The 22496-nt window shown below is 37.3% G+C and overlaps 1 protein-coding gene and 1 long non-coding RNA gene across 6 annotated transcripts in view; one reads left to right on the plus strand and one right to left on the minus strand.

The window, feature by feature from the left end:
• The window catches only part of LOC110842376 (eyes absent homolog 1), a 30079-nt gene that overhangs the window by 4913 nt on the left and 2670 nt on the right, over positions 1–22496 (plus strand). Inside the window, exons 1-14 of one of the 5 annotated variants that reach the window (XM_035859893.1) lie at positions 9740–9836; positions 11869–11912; positions 13538–13665; positions 14407–14545; positions 14982–15085; positions 15917–16249; positions 16360–16431; positions 16674–16822; positions 16897–16986; positions 18267–18325; positions 19552–19641; positions 19712–19782; positions 21867–21981; positions 22122–22243. In XM_035859893.1, the coding sequence (XP_035715786.1) occupies positions 13635–13665; positions 14407–14545; positions 14982–15085; positions 15917–16249; positions 16360–16431; positions 16674–16822; positions 16897–16986; positions 18267–18325; positions 19552–19641; positions 19712–19782; positions 21867–21981; positions 22122–22243 (1375 nt within the window). In that variant the 5' untranslated portion in view covers positions 9740–9836; positions 11869–11912; positions 13538–13634. Of the gene's footprint in view, positions 1–9739; positions 9837–11779; positions 11913–13220; positions 13458–13537; positions 13666–14406; positions 14546–14981; positions 15086–15916; positions 16250–16359; positions 16432–16673; positions 16823–16896; positions 16987–18266; positions 18326–19551; positions 19642–19711; positions 19783–21866; positions 21982–22121; positions 22244–22496 lie in introns of those variants that run through there. The other 4 variants (XM_035859890.1, XM_035859889.1, XM_022088113.2 and 1 more) reach the window with 4 other exon arrangements.
• On the minus strand, positions 2132–11912 carry LOC118438949. Its single transcript, XR_004837161.1, has 4 exons — positions 11779–11912; positions 2765–2905; positions 2493–2643; positions 2132–2428 (listed from the first exon to the last, which is right to left on the minus strand). It is a non-coding gene; the product is annotated as an uncharacterized LOC118438949 (long non-coding RNA).

A 22496-nucleotide genomic window follows, 5' to 3' on the forward strand; every position in this document is an offset into this window, starting at 1 on the left:
TTATTGATTATATCAACCTTAATAATAAATTACATCAACCACATCGATGGGTTGACTTCACCAAGCATACATGTTTCCGTGATCTGGTTCGTATCTTGTCGTTTGACACTTTATAAAATACCGTGGTGTTCTAAAAAAAATATCTGAAAAAATTATCGTTGACCATCGGCCAAATTAAATGAAAAGGGTTAACTCTGGAAAATCAAAGATTATTCTTCTCAGTCGGTAAAAAAAATGAAAGTTTGAGGTGGACAAGTTTCGTGAGAATATTTCGATTGGGCAAAAAATATTGACCGTAGAAAAGACCATCTAATTTAAGGAAAGCAATCTTTGGAGGAAAGAAACGCATAAAGAGTTAAATTGGACGGTTACCCCTTTACCCAAAGGTTCTTCCTCCCTTAACTCGATCAGAAAGTGGCAAAAAAGCGAATGATGAATTTATATCTCAATAAAGGGGGTTCAGGAAATGGACAGCACTTTTAATATCACTCTAAAAGACATTTTTTATCACTTTATTAAGAATAAATTCATTTGCCCCCTTCATGGAAGGGTTGAATTGGTCAATTTACGACATCCTGGGAATTATTCGATCCATGGATATTTTGACTTCGCTTGTGAGAAAATCCCCAATTTTGTTGCCGGCGAATAAACACAAGATGAAGTTTTTCAGACGTATTTGCTAGCTTTATTGATTTTTTTTTGTAAGATCTGCAGTCGTTGGGGATTAGGAATTAATAGAGAATTGCAGTCGTGGTTTAAACGCATCAAATACGCAAGGCCCAAGGGCTTTAAGTAACGAAAGCTTCGTATACAGTTGGGATAAATTAATTGTATGCGCTTGACTTAAAATGATGAGGAACTTATGTGCAGGGTGCTAGGTCATTAATAACAGAGAAGAGATCCTTGGTGACCATAAATTTTCATGTGAAACGCTTCCCTTGATGTTACGTATTAAAAAGTAGGCTTTGGTGACACTTCCCCACTTCACCACCAAAAATCATATTAATTATTGTCCACCCAGGACAAGGCTATCACTCTCCAGATCTTGTATTCTGAATTTTAGACGTGCTCGGATGATACTGAGGACTATGTACAGCAACTGCAACTTTCCAAGTGGTTTGTTGTTTGATTTCGAAAGACTGAAGGGCTATTTGTATCCTGGCACACAGCCGAGCAACATTATCAACAGAATCTCGTGCCTTCCCCCCATAGGAGCTGGCCCAGCGAGACGTGCCTACTTAGTTACTCGCCTGGTGTCAACCCCATTTTTCAAGGGAACCAAGCACTATAACTTTTGATTCCAACGGGGCGACAAATCCACGGTCTCTCAAACCACAGTCAATGAACGACACTTATCCTATAAGCGATAAGAGATTCGTCGAGGTGCCATATGTGATTATAATTAGAGCCCTTGGGAATTTTCATGACCAATTAATATGAACATTAATAATCACGACACCAAAATTTATTCCTGTACGAAAAGCGCCTTTGAATCAACATAAATACTTACTTGGATCACCTCTACAAGGACACGCTGGTTCAAAATATACCATTTAAATATGTTTATGAATGTATATGTATGTACGCATATTTAAACCATTCATAAAAACGAAGATTCCAAAATATGCCATATTTCATACGAATTTCTTCTTAAAGTTGGATTATAGTCCAGACCAACAATGGGATAGATAAGATCTTGAGTTGAGCAAATGCAGGGTATGATAAGATCTAATACAGCTCATTTGAAGCATGATGAAAAGGTGGAGGGCACCATTATGAATGTATTGGGAAATATTTATTTGATGATCCTCCATTCAGTGCACATAATCGTTCATACGGTTCGGGAGTGAATGTGGTGCATAACAAAAGTGAGCATTGTTGAAAAGGGCAAATGAAAGCTGGGCATTGTTGTTATTATACCATTACGATAATATAACATAAATGAATGAGGTGAAGTGGGTCGGATTGAAGCAGTGAGACAGGATTTTGTTAAAAATCAAAGAAAGAACAATTCAGAGTGGGGGACATGTCGGCTGGCAGAGAAAAGTCCTGAAATGGAAAAATGATGGGCAGGTGTGAAAATGAAGTCATAACAATAATAACTGTAATAGAGCAGTAAACTTGTCCTCCACACACCACGTACACAAACATACGTAGATTATTATTCACATATATACTTGTTATTACACGGATATTATACATTCTCGTGCATGACAATAATGGCATCTTCAACTTCATTCAAGTTTATTTTTACTCTTTGCTGGACATTAGAATTTATTCGGTTGTGACACCGCAAGAATGTGCGTCCATAAAATGCTAGGCCATCGTGTGTATGAACTCAACAACCCGAGGGAGAATTAGATTATGAGATTGTTCGGGAGAATTCATATTATAAATCTCACAGACCTCAGGGGGCCTTAATACAGACCTGGAAGGGAAGGGATGAGGACGTTAAAGAGGCTGAAAAATCGGGTTGTCACAAACATTGTCACCTTTCCATCTGATTGTCCAATATTTATAGCCTCAGTCACGTGGGCCGAGCGCAATTTGTCCAACTCCAAATCAGTCTGAAGGATCATTTTTGGATCTGAATCTGAATCTGGAGAATCCATCCATCGACCTTGTTTGCTTAAACGCTCAAGACTATAAGAAGTTAAAACACATTAAATGCATGTAGGTATACGTACGGACTTAAGTATAATTTGTCTGGTTTCTAGCATCACGTCTCTTCTCTTCACATGTTTGGACAAGCCTGATTTCTTACTTCATTCTGGAATCCAATGTCGTAAATTAATTGTAAAAGTAGGGTCATTTCTTCGGGCAGCCTTCCTTGCATTAATCTTCCCGTCTCTTCAGATTAATTTGGTGGTTGTGGTTGCTGGTGGGTGAGTGAGCTCACAAACAACTGTGAAACAACAGCAAGGAAGCGATGGGTGAAACAAACAAAACCTGTCCCATCGCACTCAAATGCAGTGAATCGGTGTCCCTGTATGGTTTTGTCACTGCTTAGAAAGGGGATGGAAATTAGTCTCCTTCATATTATTATTCATGTCCTTTTTAGTCTGACTGGAATCAGGAATTTGCAGAAGAGATGAAATAGTTTCAGGATTGGGGATAAGTGATGCTGATGGAGATAAATTTCTTTGCTCATCCAAAAACCAACACAAGATTATGTAAATCGCTCGTTTTCCAAATTACACTACCTCGTCGTTCTGGCTGGAAATGGACATTTGCTTATGAGTAAATTCGGAGAGAGAGGTGATGTAACATTCAAAAGTCACCCATGCATTAACCTTATCCAATGGTTAGGACAAAATTTATATTTTTATTCTGAATAATTCTGATCCATTAGGGTGACATTGTTTCGATAATTTTATTTCTATCTCTTAATCCTAATGAATTTAAAGCCAAGGACCAGTTTTAAGACATCTATCACCAACATGAACATACATCTTGGTGCTTTATCTTTACGTCCAAAGTTGCTTGTCATGGTCAGCCACAACAATATGTGTGGAGATATGTTCCACCCGTCTCAACCAACTAAATTCAACCTGATTTTCAACTTTACCAAGAGATTTCTATCTCTTTGTATCCGAGCAAAGGAATTATTTTTATTACTCGTTGTCACACCAAGAAATTATTGTTTCATTGTTAAAAATCAGTTAGAGCTAATTGAGCCGAGCGCAACAACCAGGATAATCTATTGCTTGTACCCAACAAGTTTATTAAATTTAAGTAATTGATTGGCATGAACTTTTATCACAATGAAGAAGAGCAAGAAAATTAATATGACAAAAAGACAGAGGGACAAGGTAGTAAAAACATGGTCATTTGTGACAGTGAAAACTTGAAGCAAAGATTCGGCTCAAAAAGGACGAGAGAGACAACGGACCGAACCAATGAAAATTCTTCATTAGAGGGTAATTACCGTGGAAAAAGTGACAAGACGTCACTGGGGTGGAGGTAGCACACGAGAGTAGCATGGAAGGAAATTATGACATGTCGACGACCTCCTCGTCACATCCAATACCTTTCCCCCCATTGCCAACATTTCCCAAAAACATGGTGTACTACGTCAAAATATAATAAATAAAGATCACAACGCTCCTCCGACAGCCTATGACATTTCTAGTCCAAATTCTACGAGGCAAGCAAATTTGTGTTGTCGGATAAAATTTTGCTCAAAACTTATCCAATAGGAGAAATATTCTACATTTAACTTCCTCCACCCAAGCGAGGCAGCCACCTATGCGACGAGGAAACATTGTTGACTCGGATATAGTCATTTTATTTGTGCTATGAGTTTTATTTGTTGAGCTTGAATTGAACTGGGAAATGGGATGATGAAACGCCGGATGCTTCCTCGTTTGCCCGTAATTACATTTACTCAGCCCATCTAATGGACTTTCGCCTTCCACAAACACACTCAAATCCACTCAGTCAAGTCAGCTTCACTTTTCCTCCCATTCTCAAAATTGGGGAATAGACAAACAACTCTTACGAAATGACAAACCTCAACTCCACCGCATCCCATACACACGGCCACTTTATTTATTTTACCTCTTGTGCCATCCATTTCAACGCTAGACGTACTAACTCAATCAGTTCTGGCTAAAAGCATACATTGCCTCGTTTTTATTCCACTCCAACCACACACACTCAGACACCAGCCAAACCACCCATTGTTTCCATTAACTTTCTCCCAACGGACATGGCATAACTCTTCTTTCACTCGCTGGAGACGCCCACTTTACAGCAGAAAAGGGTTCTGCCTCGCACCTACAGAAAAACATACTAACTTGAAAGTAGTGGTTGCCGCAGAGGAAAAACTCCCACGTACATGTGTTCATATGTAGCTACATGTATGCTTTTTCCCAGAGTCTGGTTAATCCGGGATTATGGATTGAGGATTGAGATTGGGATTGGGGATTAATTAATCCTTAATCCCAATCCTCAATCCGTGATTTTTGACTTTTAATCCCTAATCCTTAATCCAAGGAAGTTTGGAAAAAATTATTAATCCTCAATCCTAATCCCGGAGGCCATTGATTAATTTTAATCCAAGATGGGATTTAAATGGGATTAAAACAGCTCCACCTGCTGAAAATTCTCGGAGACCTTGTCAATTGCCCTTTTGTTTCAATGAGAAATATGTTTCCCATACCTAAATCAACTATGTATTTACGCCAATTCCATCATTGTATTTCATAAACAACAATTCAATATTATAAAACAAATAGCTCATGTATTTAAAAACATTTGATAAAACTTTATCTGTTGATTTTGGTTCAGTGATGACTTAATAAGTAAGCTTACTTTATGTTGTTAATGTGTATAGTACATATTCTTATGGCTGTATAATAATAACCTAGAGTGGCCAGTGGGAGTGCCCACTCACTCACACTTCAATGTTAATCAAATGGAGACTTGTCACTTAAGCGACAAATCGTACTTTAGGGCATTATTTATACAGTCATTATGTTACAGTAGGATTCATACATTCAATCATACTGTTAGGACTTATCAAAAAAATTAATTAAAACATTTGAAACATTAATTAGGTATAAATGTGATCGACGATAAATACGATTTTAATCCCAATCCGGGATTAAAATTGGACTAAATTAATCCTAATCCCTAATCCCATTGATTGCCTCGAGAGATTTAATCCCAAATTAATTTTAATCCCGAGTTAATTTAATCCCTAATCTCAATCCTCAATCCCGAATTTTTTAGAATCAATCCCTAATCATAATCATTAATCCCACTTTCGTTAATCCCAATACTCTGCTTTTTCCAAGGAAATTGGGTGTTTCCAGCCAAATCATGAGATTGGCCCGAAAGGTCAACTTTCTCAAATTATTACATACACTTTGCGTTTCTGCGTGTGGGCTCCTCACGCAGTAATTAAATGCACTTGGTGAAACAGTCTAATTGGGGCCAATTTATAAACCAAGTATAAATTAGTTTAGTCATCGTGGCGCACTGAGGAGGTAAAGTGCTCCAGTTAATTTAACGAGTGTATACATAAGTAAGTATAACCATTATTTATGTAATACTGGGGATGAACTGCTAAAGGTTCTTCATTGCATTAGAGACTGGTGAGGGCGGATGAGTTTGTTTTCACAGTCCAAGTGTCAAGATGGTAAGAAAATTAGGCAAAAACGGAAGAGGCATTACATGTATTTAGTTCACTACAGAGAGACTCTTCGGCCTTCTTTAACTTATAAAATCAAAATAATCATTGGAACTTTATTGCTCTTGAAAAAATTGGGCTTAGAGAACTCGGGCCTCTTAATACAGAAGAAAAACTTATTTGAAGCGTGTATATTATACAAAATACAAAAGTGTATTTTCATGCGAGATTTCTCATTTAATTACTTATTATTACCAAAGTACGTTTTCGGGCATGTCAAGTAATTTTCGTCCATATTTATAAGAATGTGTCAGAAAAATAAGAACGTGTAAGTAAAATAGCGAATTAGACTAACTTAATTCTACGTTTAATATTATAATCATATCAAATGTCAAATATTATGAAATCATAAATTAAGCATGTCTCACTCACTCACGATCTCTGGCACTGATTAATTCACTTGCGTCCCAAGATCCCAACACCAACACAACTCTGAAATCTATCAATGCAAAGTCAGGGAAAGTGAAAAATGTCTTTTAAAACAGTTCCAGCCAAATTCATGAGTTTTTCAAGCCGTCGAAGAGAGCATGGTTGACTGCCACTTCAAACTTCAACCTCCCCATCAATTTCAAAGAAGGGCATCACTGAACTGACTGATTAGTCCAAAACCGTACAAATCCGGCGTCTTTCCTCTAGACAACCAGAACCTTGTTCAGTTCTGCTTAAGCTGGATATGTGTTCCATTCCATTCGGTTAGAGACATTCATTTTACTGCGGGCTGATACGTATGTATTCGGAAAGCTTTATTCCGAGTATTATTTCATTACTCGTCATCATTGAATATTTTAAAATATGGGCCGTGTTTTCTTTGTAGTATAATTTAAATTCTTCTCCCATTCTGCATTTGCTTGTCACTAATGCTGTGGATAATGCGTACATAAATATGCACATTGCAGTCAAGGAAAGAGGGTAAAATTTAGCCGAAGAAGAGCTAAATTTAGCTCCGGCTTTATTTAGCCGATCCGGAGCTAAATTTAGCTCCGAAAGGTAAATTTTGCTCCAAATCTTCCGCCAAATTTAAATTATTCAATCTATAACTATGAATTTAAAATGACCTTCACGTTTAAGTTTCTGTGACCCCGGTGGGCCAGATCACACAAAGCTGGGCCATTGCGTATTTGTTAAGTGAACCCTGCTTAATTTACCTAAATTGACAAAAGCAACCGTCAGTGCATAATAAAGGCGGTCGGTCTATTCAAAGTCTGACCAAGCTAAATTTAGCCGAGGATCAGCTAAATTTAGCTCTTTTTCAGAGGAAAATTGAGCTTGAGGAGCTAGATTTAGCTCTCGGAGCTAAATCTAGCTCCAGATCGAATAAGTAAAGCCGGAGCTAAATTTAGCTCTTCTTCGGCTAAATCTTACCCTCTTTCCTTGACTGCATTGAGAACGTTTGCATGTTCCTCTTCTGAGAACTCTGAATCAGTGGTTTATGGTTTATGGTTTTGTTGCATGTACCTCTCAAATTCTATGAGATTAACTAATCAGTCATCATCAACTGTCAAAATTATGAGCCTGTATAAATTGCATAATGCCGTCTACTCGGTACGAGCTGTAGTCATATTTTTGGGAAACAACTACAAGTTTCACTGCTAAATACGTATGTATGTATATGAATCCAACAAAAAATATACGCCCACCCAAATATACAATTGTGGAAATATCCTATTTGATATTTGGCAGAAGGCTGACAATTCTAAAATAATTTGTAGTGCTCACAATTACTGGCTTTTCGTTAAAGTTAGTTCACATTTTTGTCCCAGATGTAATGATATCGTATCTACACGAATCATGAGACTACTGCGATTTGATAATGCCTAATATTTACATCAAATTTCTTTAAGCGTTTATTAATATTACGTGCATCCCTGTCGTTGCTGGGACAAATTATTGCCATTCGATCGTCATAATGGAGTTGCCATTTGTTAAGGGTGGTCTGAGGTCTGTCAACTCTTTCATGTCCCGAAGTTTCTGTCGCCATTATCAAAACATTCGAGACAAATCATTAGCTTGAAGCGACAACCATCCCTCCTCGAAATGAGTCCGACCCATTTGCGATTTACAAGATAAGCTTCCATCACCCAAATCGATAAATGTTGTTTACTTGTGGCTGTCTCATGTTCTCCGCGAACATGCACTTTTATTCTCAATATTTTCCTCAAACAACACACGGCTTGCTAATACCTATCAATATCCAAAATTGTTTTTATTTATCTGCAGCCGAACACTCATGGAATTTATAATTCAGTCGTTAAAGAACACACCTGGACGTATTATTGCGACTCTGTGTACTCAAAGCTTAAAAGTTACAAATAAATTGAATAATTCCCACTCAGATTGATGGAGTTGATGCAGTTTCAAAGTCGTCATAAGCTTCTTAAATATACTTATGTATTAGGTACATTGCTTCTTTATCTAACTTATAGCTTGATTAGAGTGACGAACGCCAGTCACTTGTTAGGTGATTTGACTTCTTTCCTTTTGGAAGCAACTTGTTTACATCAAGACAGTTCAACACTTTAGTTGTGGTTGTCAAACATGCAATGTTTGGACTGATTAATGCCCAACAGATGTAACAATTCCATTTGTCATCGCTCTATCTGCAGGTTTTTATTCCGATTTTCTGCCGCACAAAAATCATAATCTTTTTCGTCTGGTGACAGCAGCAGGATGGGATAAACTTGTGGTTTACTTGCCACAATATTTATAACAATAATGTGACGCACTAATGTCAACAAGTAAGAAACAGGTTGCTGAAATTCCCGTGTTTAAGACTTATTGAGACATTTAGCAATGATGACCATGTCATGAAAAATATTTCCAACATTTAAGCATTTTTTTTGTCTTCCATGTCAATCTGTGCATACATAGGTTAACATGTGGTTGTTTTTTTTCTGGCTAGGGGACGGATCGTTTAGTCGTTCTCATTTTGTCTCACATGTTTGAACAACAGCCCAAAGAACTTGTCCCATCACTGGATTGTCATTCACCATGAAAGGAGTTAAAATATATTTAAGCGTGTACATGCATAAGAGCAAACGCAGCGATGCAGAATAGTTGAGATCCTTGTGTAGCACTCAATTTCTTTTCCTTCCTGCCCATTTTCTTAAGAGTTCGCATAGGAGTTATGAGCGTCTCGCTGTTTGTGCTTATGTATGAAGCTGCTTGCGTCTAGGGGCCAAAGTGGAGTGGAAACAACCCGGATAGTTCACCAGGATTTCTGGTCTTGTTGTGAAGGATGATTTCAAATATCTCCATGCGAAGGTTCCTCTCTCCACAGGTCGAAAATGTTCCCGTTCCAGTTATCCAAGGGACTCCGCAGAGCAGGGAATCCTTTCTCCCTCGTTCCGTAAAAGCCTTCTTCTCATGCTCATAAGGACATAATTTGCTTTTGTTGTCAAATACGGACCATGGGCAATGAAAGGCTTGGTTCTTGCTTTACACGATTGCGATTTTTTTGTGTTTATGGGTGACAAGTGGGCGAAAGTGAAAACATTCTTAAGTCAGTACTAAAGTTAGTTGGTTTTGTGAACGCCTTGATTATAGTAAATTTATGCTCTATCAACTAGTAGATTCGAGTGAGTGGAAAAGTTTAAAGTGCAAGGCTTACGTTGATAACTCACAAGTACCTGAAAAATTCTAGGTAATAAGTAATCGAAATGTGTAAGTTATCTAAAAATGTAATTTTTAAGCAGTGGAAGTTATAATTTGCGAGTTGAAGTATTCTTAAATGCAAATTAAAACAAAGTGCTGATTATATTATACAAATTTGAAGTTTTAAAATTTGAAATCTTATGAAACTCGTTCATATATCTGGATTGTTTACGGCGTGTAGCTATTTTACTAACTTTTTTTAAATTCTCACTAGTTTATTAATAGAGTCCTTGGTTTATACACACCGAAAAAATAATAACCGGTTTTTAAGCGGAAGAAATGCTAAGCTACCATTTGCATACATTCCTCCATAACTATCCGATTTCATTTGAGATATGTGTTGGTCTGCATAGTTGACAAAATCCAAGCAGAAGTTAGACACTTGAATATGTGTCTTTTTTTGAGCATACTGATACGATATTTGTTCATGTCCTTTGTCTGCGAAAGACAAAAGATGAGATAGGAGGATTTGCCAAGAGAGCGGTATCAATATGCTACTTTGGACATTTTTGCACTTTATGATCGCTTGCGTTGTTTGTCTCATTTTCCTCGTGTTATGTAGAAGTTCTTCGAAGATGGACTTGAGTAATGGATTAAATTTAAAACTTTGGACGTACATGGAAGACAACATTAAGGCAATCAATATTATTACATTCAAATATGCTATATGCAAGTGCACCAACACATATTGAACGACGCATTTGTATGTAGAATGACGACAATTGATTAGTAGTACTATTTCAATCTTCTGAATACTTGTAATTTCAGTGAAATTATTTCACCACCAAATTTTTTTAGTGATCTGATATTGGATCATGCACTAGATAAACGTGATTCTAGCTACTTTATGCGAACGTTAATTCTGTCCGTTTACTCGATGATTTTTTGAAAGACCCATTTTTGAAGTTCTGTTTTCGAATCTGAAAGTATCCTGCAGGGTATGACCTTCGACGCCAAAGGTCAGAGATCACCAATTTTTAACATCACCATGTACATCGTTGAAAGATTTGGGCAAGGACTGCAAAATATACTTGAACATAGGCCCCCTACCGCTATTCTTTTATATCTGTTATTAATGCTGGAGTTTAGATAATTGCCAGAGATTGCATTAGTCGCAATAACTTTCTCATGACATCGAATGACTTCCATCCATTAATGACTGATTTAATCAACTTTTGCCTGTATCCGTTTACATCACTCAATAAATTTTAACCGTTATTACCCATTCAGAATTTATATTGGCGAAAATCTGACAAATGAAATGCCCTGATTCAATCATCAGTCTCGTTATCTGCATTCTTTAATTGAATTCGCCAGCCACAAGACCATTTTTGTAGTGCTTCGTCTGGGCTCACAAATAAACTAAAATTTGAGCATATAAGTTAAAGCCCATTGTCCTTTACGAGGTGGTTGATGTGAATAGGACACAAGATAATTGCTCATATTCGCAACAGTGCGAGGTGTCAAATGGAGTCGCTAATCACCCTTTGACCTAAACCACACGACATTACTAAAATGCAGTTGCACTGATTTTTCCATTATGGCAAAGATATATTTTGCCATTTAAATTAATCCATCAGTTCAGACAGTCGCACATTTCTGCTGTCTCAAATTCAGTTGGATCATCGCTACATAGATACTCACCAACTTTAGATTTGCTTTGATTTTCACCAGCATTTCTTTAAAGATTAAGCTACATACTTCATATTGAAAGAAAAAGTATCGATTAGAGTTTTCTGTGCCAAGTAGCTGGTATTCACATATGTACTAATTTGTGTTACCAATGTGACTTGTGCTTGAATTTTGGCCTCAGCTACTTGGACTGTTGCAGGGTGGGCAATCTTTGTGCATTTCGAATATCACAAAAACACTGCACGAGTATATTTGATTGAAACACGAGAAAATTGTGAAATACGAGAAATTACTGTTACCTAAAGCATTTTGCAATGTTTGCGACGAGTCGAGAAGCCTTACATTCTTATTGGGAATTGCAATTTTACTTTCCTTTTGTTTCCGGACAGGTGAAACGAGAGAGAAGTGATCACAGCGAAGAATCTCAAACAATGTAAGTTTATATGAATTTTTCCCAAAGTTAGTAGATTAAACCTGGCTTTTCGCTACGTTTGACTTTATGTATATTTTTTTATGAATATCTGTACGTCATGTTCAAGTCGTACATATTACGGCTTTGTACTCTTGTAGACATGCTGACTGACTGCAGTAGTTTAATGACATGCAAGGGTCGCATAGGGTAAGCTTCGAAATATATCTTTACCATCTCAGACTGCGACTGAAACACTTGTAGCGTTAAATGTTATGTTGCTGGGTCATATGTTGGCCACATGGCAAGACCGACGTCGTCAGAACAAAGAGCTTCGGTATTTCACCCAGTGCACGGAGGCATAAATGCAACTTTCAGTACGATGGTGGTTACTGCTCTAAGCAAGTTTTTACACAATTAAGCAACAAGTGAAATAATCCATTATTTAACTAATAGCATAACACAAGTTTTGATTATATTATTATTTTGGAGTATTGTTTAGCCCCAAAATATTGCTATTTCTTCAAGAGAAAAGTGGCTGCTCCCGTCTCATTTTTTGTAAAACATGACGATTCGCAGTGTACATACTTTGGCTTTTGAATCCTTTTTTAAACTTTTAAACCCACCGTAGTGTGGGTTATTGAGGTTGAGGGTCTTTACACGTATGTATAAGTACCAGCGGATTCTTTTCTGTAGGGCTTGGAAAATCATGTTCGTCTTTTCTATTTATATTTCTTTCGAACTAAAAACATTTGCTGCTTGCCTTCCTTGTTTCCGTTGGAACAAGTTCAGTTTTTTGACAAAACAGAGGAAAATATGTTGCTCAGTGCTACATACACACTCTTCCATAAGTGTACATTTATGTATGTCGTGTGCATGTGTATATGTAGGAGGGAGACTTACTTGGGTTTTACTACCCCCAGAGAACTTTAAGTTGTGATAGGATTTTAAAACCCTTGGCAGCACAAAATCGTACACGAATGAGGCGACCACCCAGTCAGATGACAAGAAGAGGAGATTATAAAGATATGCGCAATATGTTGTATCAATTAATGTTATGACCTTTGTATGTGTGCATGTCTTGAAATTTGCGAAACCCGTGGGTTACTATTGTCTTTGCGAATTTATTGAATTTATTTATCTATCAAAAAAATTCTTGATTCATATCTTCATCTGACACGCATTATTTGCATATTTGATGCAATCTAGTGTGTTTAAAAAGCAGAGTTGTACAAGGATATAGTTCGCGTTAAATGATCATATGAAATCACGTTAGTTGGATTTCACTCACAACAACCTGCATATGTAGATAAGTACATACACGAATAACAACCAAGCGCATGCATTGAGCAGTGCAAGTAGCAGAACAATCGGTTTTCACACACTCACAGGAACAGGAATTGCACACTTAAACGAGACGGACCACAACAACATCACAACAAATGCATGGAGAATTTTGATCTGTCCAGACAGCTTGGCCTATATTATTCCAGGTCGTGGTTCCTTATCTCAGGCTGCAAAAACCTAACACAAACTAAGCCTAGTGTTGATTTCTGCAATTGCTTTGTAGTACGTAATAGCATTACATTTTGCATACAGCTTAATTTTAGCGACAGGTTTACAATCGTTTTTTTTTATATTTTTTGCAGACTTTCAACCGATCAAAGTCCACCGTGTTCCTCGAATTCTCCTCAAACTCTTTTATCGGATGGTCAGAGTCATCAGTGGAGTCATCGGGCAGTCATCATGGGATTGAGTTCTGACTTACCCGGCAATGGTAATAAATTGATTTAAAATTAAATTGAATTAATTAAATTTAGGGGCTCAGACTTTGAACCCTCTCGGAGGCTCGGAGGCAGAGAAATACAGACATGTTTAAGCAGAAAGAGGTTTAAAGTGCCATAATCGTAGCTTATACAAGGATATAAATTCAAACTCCCAACCTGATTCCACATTCAATTATGTCTCATCGTGCCATCCCCAATGCAGGCAGGGTGGGTAGCAAATACATAGTTGGGCACGGGGAGACAAAGTAATCCGATATTCCACAACATTAATGAAGTATTGGTCGAGTTGAATTGGGCAAACTGCCCTTTATTTTTCGACGACCACTCCTCATTTATCAATCCCTTGAGAATAAAGGGATGGAGGAATAATTCAAATAATAGAAAACTACATGGGGGTTGAATTGTATTTGCCATTGATACGTGATTGCAAGGCCCCTACCAACATTTTTAGCAACATATTCTTCATATTATTTAATTGAAGGCTTAATAAATATCATATACACCAGCAAATAACCATATTACAGTAGTTGAGTTGGGGAAAGTAGGGTGAGGCCATAAGCATATTATGGTACCAGGTATATGTATATGCAAGTAAATGAGAAAAATATGATGTGACTGCATATATTTATACGTACAGATACACAGTAGTTACGATAATGTATTATGTTGGCCGAGTTTCAACTTTTGTGATGTTTTGACTTTATTGTTTGTTGATCTGACTGACGGTGTAGGTGACGGGAAAGTGGTGGAAGGCCCGAAATCCTCAGATAATCACCACGGGGAGTCACCCTTCTCCAACTCTGATTCCGTGGGTTCTTTCTCCGACAAACCAGCCGACTTCACCTCTGCCTACTCTCAACTCTATCAAAGGTAACCGAGTGACTCATTAGGGATGTTGAACTTTAATTAAAACCACATCACAGAAAACCAACCTTCTCCACATTTCAACAAAAGACCACTCGCTTTGAGTGAGAATCATTTTAACGAGTGACATACGTCGAGTGCGCTTTCGACTAATGATGCTCTGATAGAGTTGAGTCATAATAATAATGGTGAGGTTGATGATGATGACGTCTACCCACCTGTTCATGTGAAAGCAACCTTGTCGAGTGAGAGGACAAGTTAAAAATAGATTCTCAGATTCACAGGAAATACATGCTTTCCGTGTAGTTCGCCATGTTTTGCAATTTTCCTACCAAATGAGTCATTTCTGCAATATATCTCTGATTATAATACATGTTTTTGAAGACGATACTCTGAGAGTAATGAATGTAATGCGAGGTGGTGTTGTAATTTGTGATTGCAGCGGGATGGGATACAACGGTGGGTCATACAATCAAAGTTCTTCGTTCTACAACGGAGGACAAGGCTATGCTGCTGCTGCTGTTCTTTCCCAGCAGCCATATCCCGGTGAGCCCTTTTGTGCCCTTGTCACCACTCTCGGACCTCCTCCCTGCTTCTCACCCTCCCAGCCAGCCAAGTGCAAAGAAAGGCTCTCAGCCTCCCTACCTTTCTTTCATTCTCATGACCATAATAGCGTCCTGAAAAAGGGTCCGCCGTTCCAACCTCGCTCAAATCCAGCTCGTTCTTGTATGGTTAATGTGTCGTCTCAACAACGACTACCTAACTAGTTGAGGCCATTAGGGAAATGGAGGCAGAGCTGGGTGAATGTGTGCGTATGTTTGAACAGCGGACCTGACAGCAATGCCGGACGGACGGACGACGGACAGTTAATGGGCATAATGCACGTTTTGTTGCTTGGTAGTGTTTACTTATCAAAGACGCTACAGGCATTCCTCCTGAAAAGTTGTCCAGCTACCCAAATACGCCATGAGACGGGATGATGAGCATAAAGAATCACTTATTTTAAGCAGAGTCTCTATTCACATACGCTCCCGTTCGGTCTTTCCATACAATTTCTTTACATTTAATAAACTGAAAATACTCTTGGCATGATTTCCAACAAAAGGGGAAAGGTTTGTCATGTGTGAAGTTTTTGATGCAGTTTTATTTTATATCTTTCAAGATGTTTTGAGATGACGAGATTACAAAAATTTCGTTCGCTTTTTCTGCCTAAGCCGTTTTAATTGTTAGGAATTGCTTTGCTTTGTGTATTGCCATTTATCTTTGATGCCTCTTTTCATACTGCAAATCCCCAAATGTATATTTTTAATTTGACACGAGTTACCTAACAATGTCGTGGTTTTTGCCATGTTTCGTACTGACTGTGAATGTGATCAGGAGGTCGAGCCCAATCTTGCAAAGCGACGAATGGATCGTACTTGTACGGAGGAGCTCCGTTCGGGAGCGGAATGTCGGGAGGGCTGGGCTACCCGGGTGGGACCGGAGCCAGCTACGGAAGTTACCCGCAGTACCACCAGGATTACCAGTACTCCACCCCCTTCCAACCTTCCGCCGCGGCCTCCACTGCGTCCGCCTCCTATTACGGACATCACCACCATCCCTCTGCCTCCTCCTCTTCCTACTACTACAACCCCTCGCCCTCCGCCCCCACGACTCCCACCACGACTCCCACCGCGTATGGTTCCGGCTCCAATCCTCCCGTCATCCCAGGTAAGCACCAACTCATCCTAAATTCAGTTATCTCCATCAACTCGCAGGCTGGGCTGCTCCAATCACGCGGATAATGATTCCTAATTTTCAACATTTTCAACACTGTTTAGAAAACTTGGGCTTTTTACCCGGAGAACCAAGTCCCCCCTCCCCACAAATTAAGGAAGGGAAAAGTAGACGATGTAAGTACTCATTTTACAATTCCTACATTTTCATGTGTATGAAAAACAACAGGTGAAGATCCATCGCCATGAATATTAAACCAACTTAAACTACATTTTATTCTTATTTTTACATTTTACCATCTATATGCCTAAAGGCTCGAAAGAGAATTAAACAAAATCATTCTTTCAAAATTCAAGTTATCGTATCAAGTATGTACACCAAACAGAATCCTTAAAACTCTTTCTGGTTCTTTTTGCAGCAAGAACATCCGGGGGCAGAGGTAGACGTCCGAATCCTTCTCCAGATCCTGAGCACAGTTTGGAACGAGTCTTTATTTGGGATTTAGATGAAACATTAATAATTTTCCACTCGCTACTAACTGGGACTTATGCCCAAAGATTTCGTAAAGTGAGTACGATTTTGACCCATTAAATTTTCATATGGAGATTGTGCTGAAATAATACTTGAACTACTATTTGCAGGACGTTCCAAAGAGTATCAACCTTGGGGTGGCGATGGAAGAACTCATTTATAATTTAGCTGATATCCATTTCTTTTTCAATGATCTCGAGGTACGTGCAAAATGCAACTTTATTGAGGACGAAAACAAAGTAAAACGTGAAAATCAGACGGATAGAGCTGCCACCTAATGGCAAAGAATGTGGGTCGTTGTAATCTTTGGTGCTAAAGGACACAAGGAATACATGAAAAATTAAAGAGGCTTTTTGAATGGAAATGCCTTATGTAGTCCAATTAGTTGAATTGGTTGAATTTTCATATTAGTTTATACTGGTCTATGATCTTAGGTTGCAGTCATGTTAGATGTTGCGAAATTAAAATTTAATTTGTGTGCACTGGAAATTGTTTCACATTCAAATTACAGGTTTTCATAAATACTAATTATGGTTGTGCTATTGCATTTGACTACAGTTGCATATGTTATCTCTTCAGCTTGCCGCAATTTCTTTCATGGTTTTGACATTGTTTATGATTAATTTTATTGGTTCTCGTAGATAATGATAATCGTATTTGATAGAGAATAATTTGTACTAAATAGTTGACATGTCAATTCCACAATAAATGAGTTATGTTAGTTGACGTCCACGATTCCGGCACGCCTCAACATCCTCTTAGTGAATTAACAGTCCCAAATCTCGTTTGATTATAGCCATCCCAAATGTAGGAGATCAATGGATCACAATTTTATTAATTGTTGCTCAATTGTGTCAGACTTTATTATAACTAAATCACACAGAAGGCTCGTTTGTTCTGTGTCAATCATTCAGATTACGAATTGTAGCCTTTTTAATACAATGCAACTTTTAAAGAAAATTGGGTGGACCCATAATCGAGATCATTGTGATAGGTACACACCTCAGTAGAACCACATAACCGCCTCTGTATATCAAACAAACATCACTTAATCGGATAAGAACATGATGTCGTTTTGCTAATTTGATCGTAGGTATGTGTATACATACCGCCTTAGACTAGTTATTTATTGCATAACTGGTTTATTCCATCATCAACCATGAATCAAATTTACAGCGAATTGTTGCACCCTTCTGGAATTATTTTTACTAATCAACAAACTAATAGGGTTTTTAGAATATGTATGAATAAACACATAGATAATTACTTCGGCGTAAATGACTAATTTATCTAGTTAGCATAGTCCTCAGTCCAACTCGATTAAAATATTTTCTGTACATTGTAAATTTATGGGATTCGACTACAAATTATTCCACAATCGCATGATTAAGAGCGTTTTTGAATTTAATTTTAATTGAGCGATAAATAGTTGCCTATAATAACCGTTGATATATGATTGTGTATTTACTTATGATTCCAGGAATGCGACCAGTCGCATGTAGACGATTTGGCATCAGACGACACTAACCAAGACCTAAGGTAAGCATGATATTCATGATATTCTGAGCTCTCATCCAAATTATGAACTTCGATTGCGACAATGTCATGGCTTAATAAAAACCTAACAACATAAATACCACACCGTTTGATAACGCTTGATTGACAAGTAGACATTGAATATGATGAGCACATCAAAATCAATTAAGAACCTAGAACCATGAGGTCAATTCATTAGCTGTGCTGGTTGAAACAGTCAAAGTCAAAGCTCATTTTAATATTCTAGCATTGTATTGCATGCAGTATGGGTTTAGCTCAGTTCATTCGATGAATAACAACTCAAAGTTTGTCGTCGCTAATAAATAAGTTTTGCAAACAGGAAATGACCTTTGTTTAGTAACATTGATTATGAATTTTTGGTTAAGAATTAATTAAGTTCGAATAAATGTGCATAAGGGTTCTAATTACACAACCGTCGTTGCACGCCGGAAGGCAATTATAATCAACGTCTGTAAATAAATGTAATTATTCGAGGAAAAATGCAAATTAATTTCGTTTTCGGGCTTGGTTCAACCTTTTGAGATGACGATTTCGTAACTTTTGTTTGTGCATGTGATAATTACTTAGAATTACAGCAACTAAAACACAGACGCAAAGATAACTAGTACAGGTCTGTATGTATTACTAGATTTGTGTCACATTTAATACAACTTGTATTTTTTAATGGAAAGATATATATTAAGTATTTAGTTGGGTTGCATGAGAAGTTACAAAAATGCTGGTTTAATACACTTTGTAAACATCTAGAGTAGACTAGCTTTTTTTGCTTACGATATAGTAATCAACGTTCTGACAGACTTATCTAAGTTCCGTGAGGCAGTTCTTTTCTTACGTAATCATAACTTGTGTCATTCCTTTGTAAAAAAATAAAACAGCATTTATTAAGTCAACAGAACCTACATGTACCAAATTGCTACTACCAATTTGATATGATACCAAAGATATGTACTAATCTAAAGATTGGGGACTGTGATCACAAGTCCCTTTTAGATAAATCAGTTTTTATGTATACATCAATTTGCCATCTTTTCTTGTGAACAGAACGACATCGCCTTTTCCAGATATTCATATAAATATATGCTTTCGCAATGCAACGTCTGGCTAACTAATAACTTTCCAGGAAGCATCAATTCGAATTTGTTGCACTGAATAAAATGTTTCTTGTGTTTACTAAATCTTGGTAAATAATGAAATACACTTTCTTCCAGTACTTATGACTTCATATCTGATGGCTTCAAGACGTCGTCAACCAACGGTGGGATTTGTCTAGCTTCAGGCGTCCGGGGTGGAGTTGATTGGTGAGATTGGTCAACCATTACGTACTTCGTACTCTAATTAATGTTATTAAATTTTTCGTTTTGTTTTAAGGATGCGGAAACTGGCGTTTCGGTACCGCCGAATTAAAGAAGTCTACACAGGACACAGAACCAATGTTTCAGGTGCATACTTTTATTTTTAATTTATCCATAATCTTAGTAATAATAATTTTTAGTCACGTTAAGCCAAGTGTGGATGAAAAAAATACCTAAATAAATATATGCATCCGTCATTGACTCCTAAATGTGCTATGTGAGTAGTTAACTAACCGCTTTATTGTTTACCAAGTAAGATGAATAGTTTTTTCTGAATTGTAAATTATTTTCAATTACACTTGACTTGAGTACTTGTCCTCCAGCGCTTGATTTTACAACCCATTAACCACGCGTTCGTAATAATAATGCTCAAGTCACTGGTGGAATTCTACAACTCATGAGTCCATTAAGGCTTACCCTCACGCTCGGAGGAGAAGTTGGAGTTGGGGCAGTCTTCCCAGTTTCATCCTTCTCTCTCGCTTTGCAGAATACATGGAATCACACATCTCGGAACTTCGCATCGACCTTGTGGGGAGAGGAGTCGACCTCAGGGAAATGCATCCCCCGGTGTTTAGAATTTGCTTTTCTGCGTCTGATGGTATTTTTTTCAAATTTTTTGGACTGGTGCAAGGTACACTTATGCCCCTTACCAGTCTACATAAGGTTACATCACTTGATGGTAAGGGGCATAAGTGTACCTTGCACCAGTCCAAAAAATTTGAAAAAAATACCATCAGACGCAGAAAAGCAAATTCTAAACACCGGGGGATGCATTTCCCTGAGGTCGACTCCTCCCCCCCACAAGGTCGATGCGAAGTTCCGAGATGTGTGATTCCATGTATTCTGCAAAGCGAGAGAGAAGGATGAAACTGGGAAGACTGCCCCAACTCCAACTTCTCCTCCGAGCGTGAGGGTAAGCCTTAAGTAAAAGTGACACGATCATCATTATGTCATTTCGGATCATTGTCACTTGCCACTTAACCTTCGGGGCTATGACTGCTAGTGATATTCCAACTTTATTGCAAATCTGTTTTTGGCCCAGACTGACATCAAGCTCAGTTTTTTTGCATGCATTGATTGTTTGCAGACTTAGTCAACAATGATATTGGGGTTTCGAGTCTCATTTATTGTATCGCCTCGTAACTTCATTCGTCAGGTTTGAATGATAATCCGCAAATGAGGTGGAAAAAATATTGTGTCATTAATTGACATTGATCATGTTGTTGAAATGTAATGATTTTATAATGGATTTGACTAGAGTCCTGTTTTACCTGTTTTATACTCAATGAGATTGCACTTTCATAAAATTCTGGATTAAAAGAAATTAACCCTGGAACTTTAAATTTAATGATATTGCTCGTGAATTTATATGAGTTAGTAGTGAAACGGAAAGATTTAGTGAATGACGACGCTAAATAAACTTGCGGATCGAGTTAGTGATGCGACTGTTCAAGTTTTGCAATGAGGGCAAAATTGCAATGTCAATTCTTATTGTAATGTCCTTTTTGTGTATTTGCTATGAAAAATATTTAAAAGGTATGCCAATACTTTAAACACACAATAAATATACAAACTCATAGTATTATGCAACGAGACGATAAAATATTTTACTGATTTTTTACATTTAGAAATTGCACAAATCATGTCCCCAAAATACAAATGACAAGCTTTCTGCTTCATAAATTACAGATTTCGATTGAAAGTGCAAAGAAAATATTCCAATAATCACGTAACTCTTGACATTTCTTGTGCATAGGATTGTGATTTCGAATTCTTCAAATATCAAGTTGTGACATTTTGATAATATTTAATTCCATTCCTTGCATCACTTCTGTTTATCCAATTACGTAAACTAGATCGTCCATTTTTATATTTCAAATTTAAATTCAATCCTATTCGAGTCAATTGCATCTTTATACGAATAATGTCTTAAGTTATAGCCACTTGAATTAAATTCTTCTAATTGTAATTTATTGCCACCACTGTACTAAATTCAAAGTTTTAGAATGTCCATAAAGTTCAAGAAGTCACAAAAATTATAGATACAAAAATCAATTAGTTAGTATATTCAACCACATGCTAATCATACTGCTTCACTCGGAGTAACCAGTTTTTTAGTCTCATTACGTAATATATTTGTAATTTTGATCCATTTTATTTTATTTTTGTAGGAATGATAAACCCCCAAGTTCGTGAGCAGTGGGTACATTTAAGATCAGAAATCGAAGCATTGACAGACAACTGGACATCGCTGGTTATGAAATGTTTGTCAGTTATAAATTCCAGGTGCGTTATTATTTTTTAACTAACTTGTATAAGCTAACTCACTACTACTAACTCACTACTAGTAGCGCTAAAATATTTGTAGTAATACTTTTATATAAGTACGTGACAAAAATATAAGTATTCTTATTATGCATTTGTAGACAAAACTGTGTCAACGTATTAGTAACCACTACCCAATTGGTTCCAGCATTGGCAAAAGTACTGCTTTACGGACTTGGTCCAATATTTCCTATAGAAAACATATATTCCGCAACAAAAATTGGTAAGTTGGTACTTTTATTAAACTCATGAATAAGATTGGCTTAATGTGAGAAGGAAGTAAAATAAATGTGAGAAGTGTGCAGAATGATACATGAAACATATTTATGTACATAAGCACATTCAGAAGGATGCATGTTAAGCAAACAGAGTACTAATTTAGCTGAGGGGGGAAACGTGCAAACATTTGCCTCTTGCATAAATAACCTGGAAATATGTAAATGCTTGTAAGGATTGAACGATCGTTGGATTAGGTT

The sequence above is a fragment of the Folsomia candida genome, unplaced genomic scaffold (assembly GCF_002217175.1).
Source record: "Folsomia candida strain VU population unplaced genomic scaffold, ASM221717v1 Fcan01_Sc001, whole genome shotgun sequence".
NCBI classification, from domain to species: Eukaryota; Metazoa; Arthropoda; class Collembola; order Entomobryomorpha; family Isotomidae; genus Folsomia; species Folsomia candida.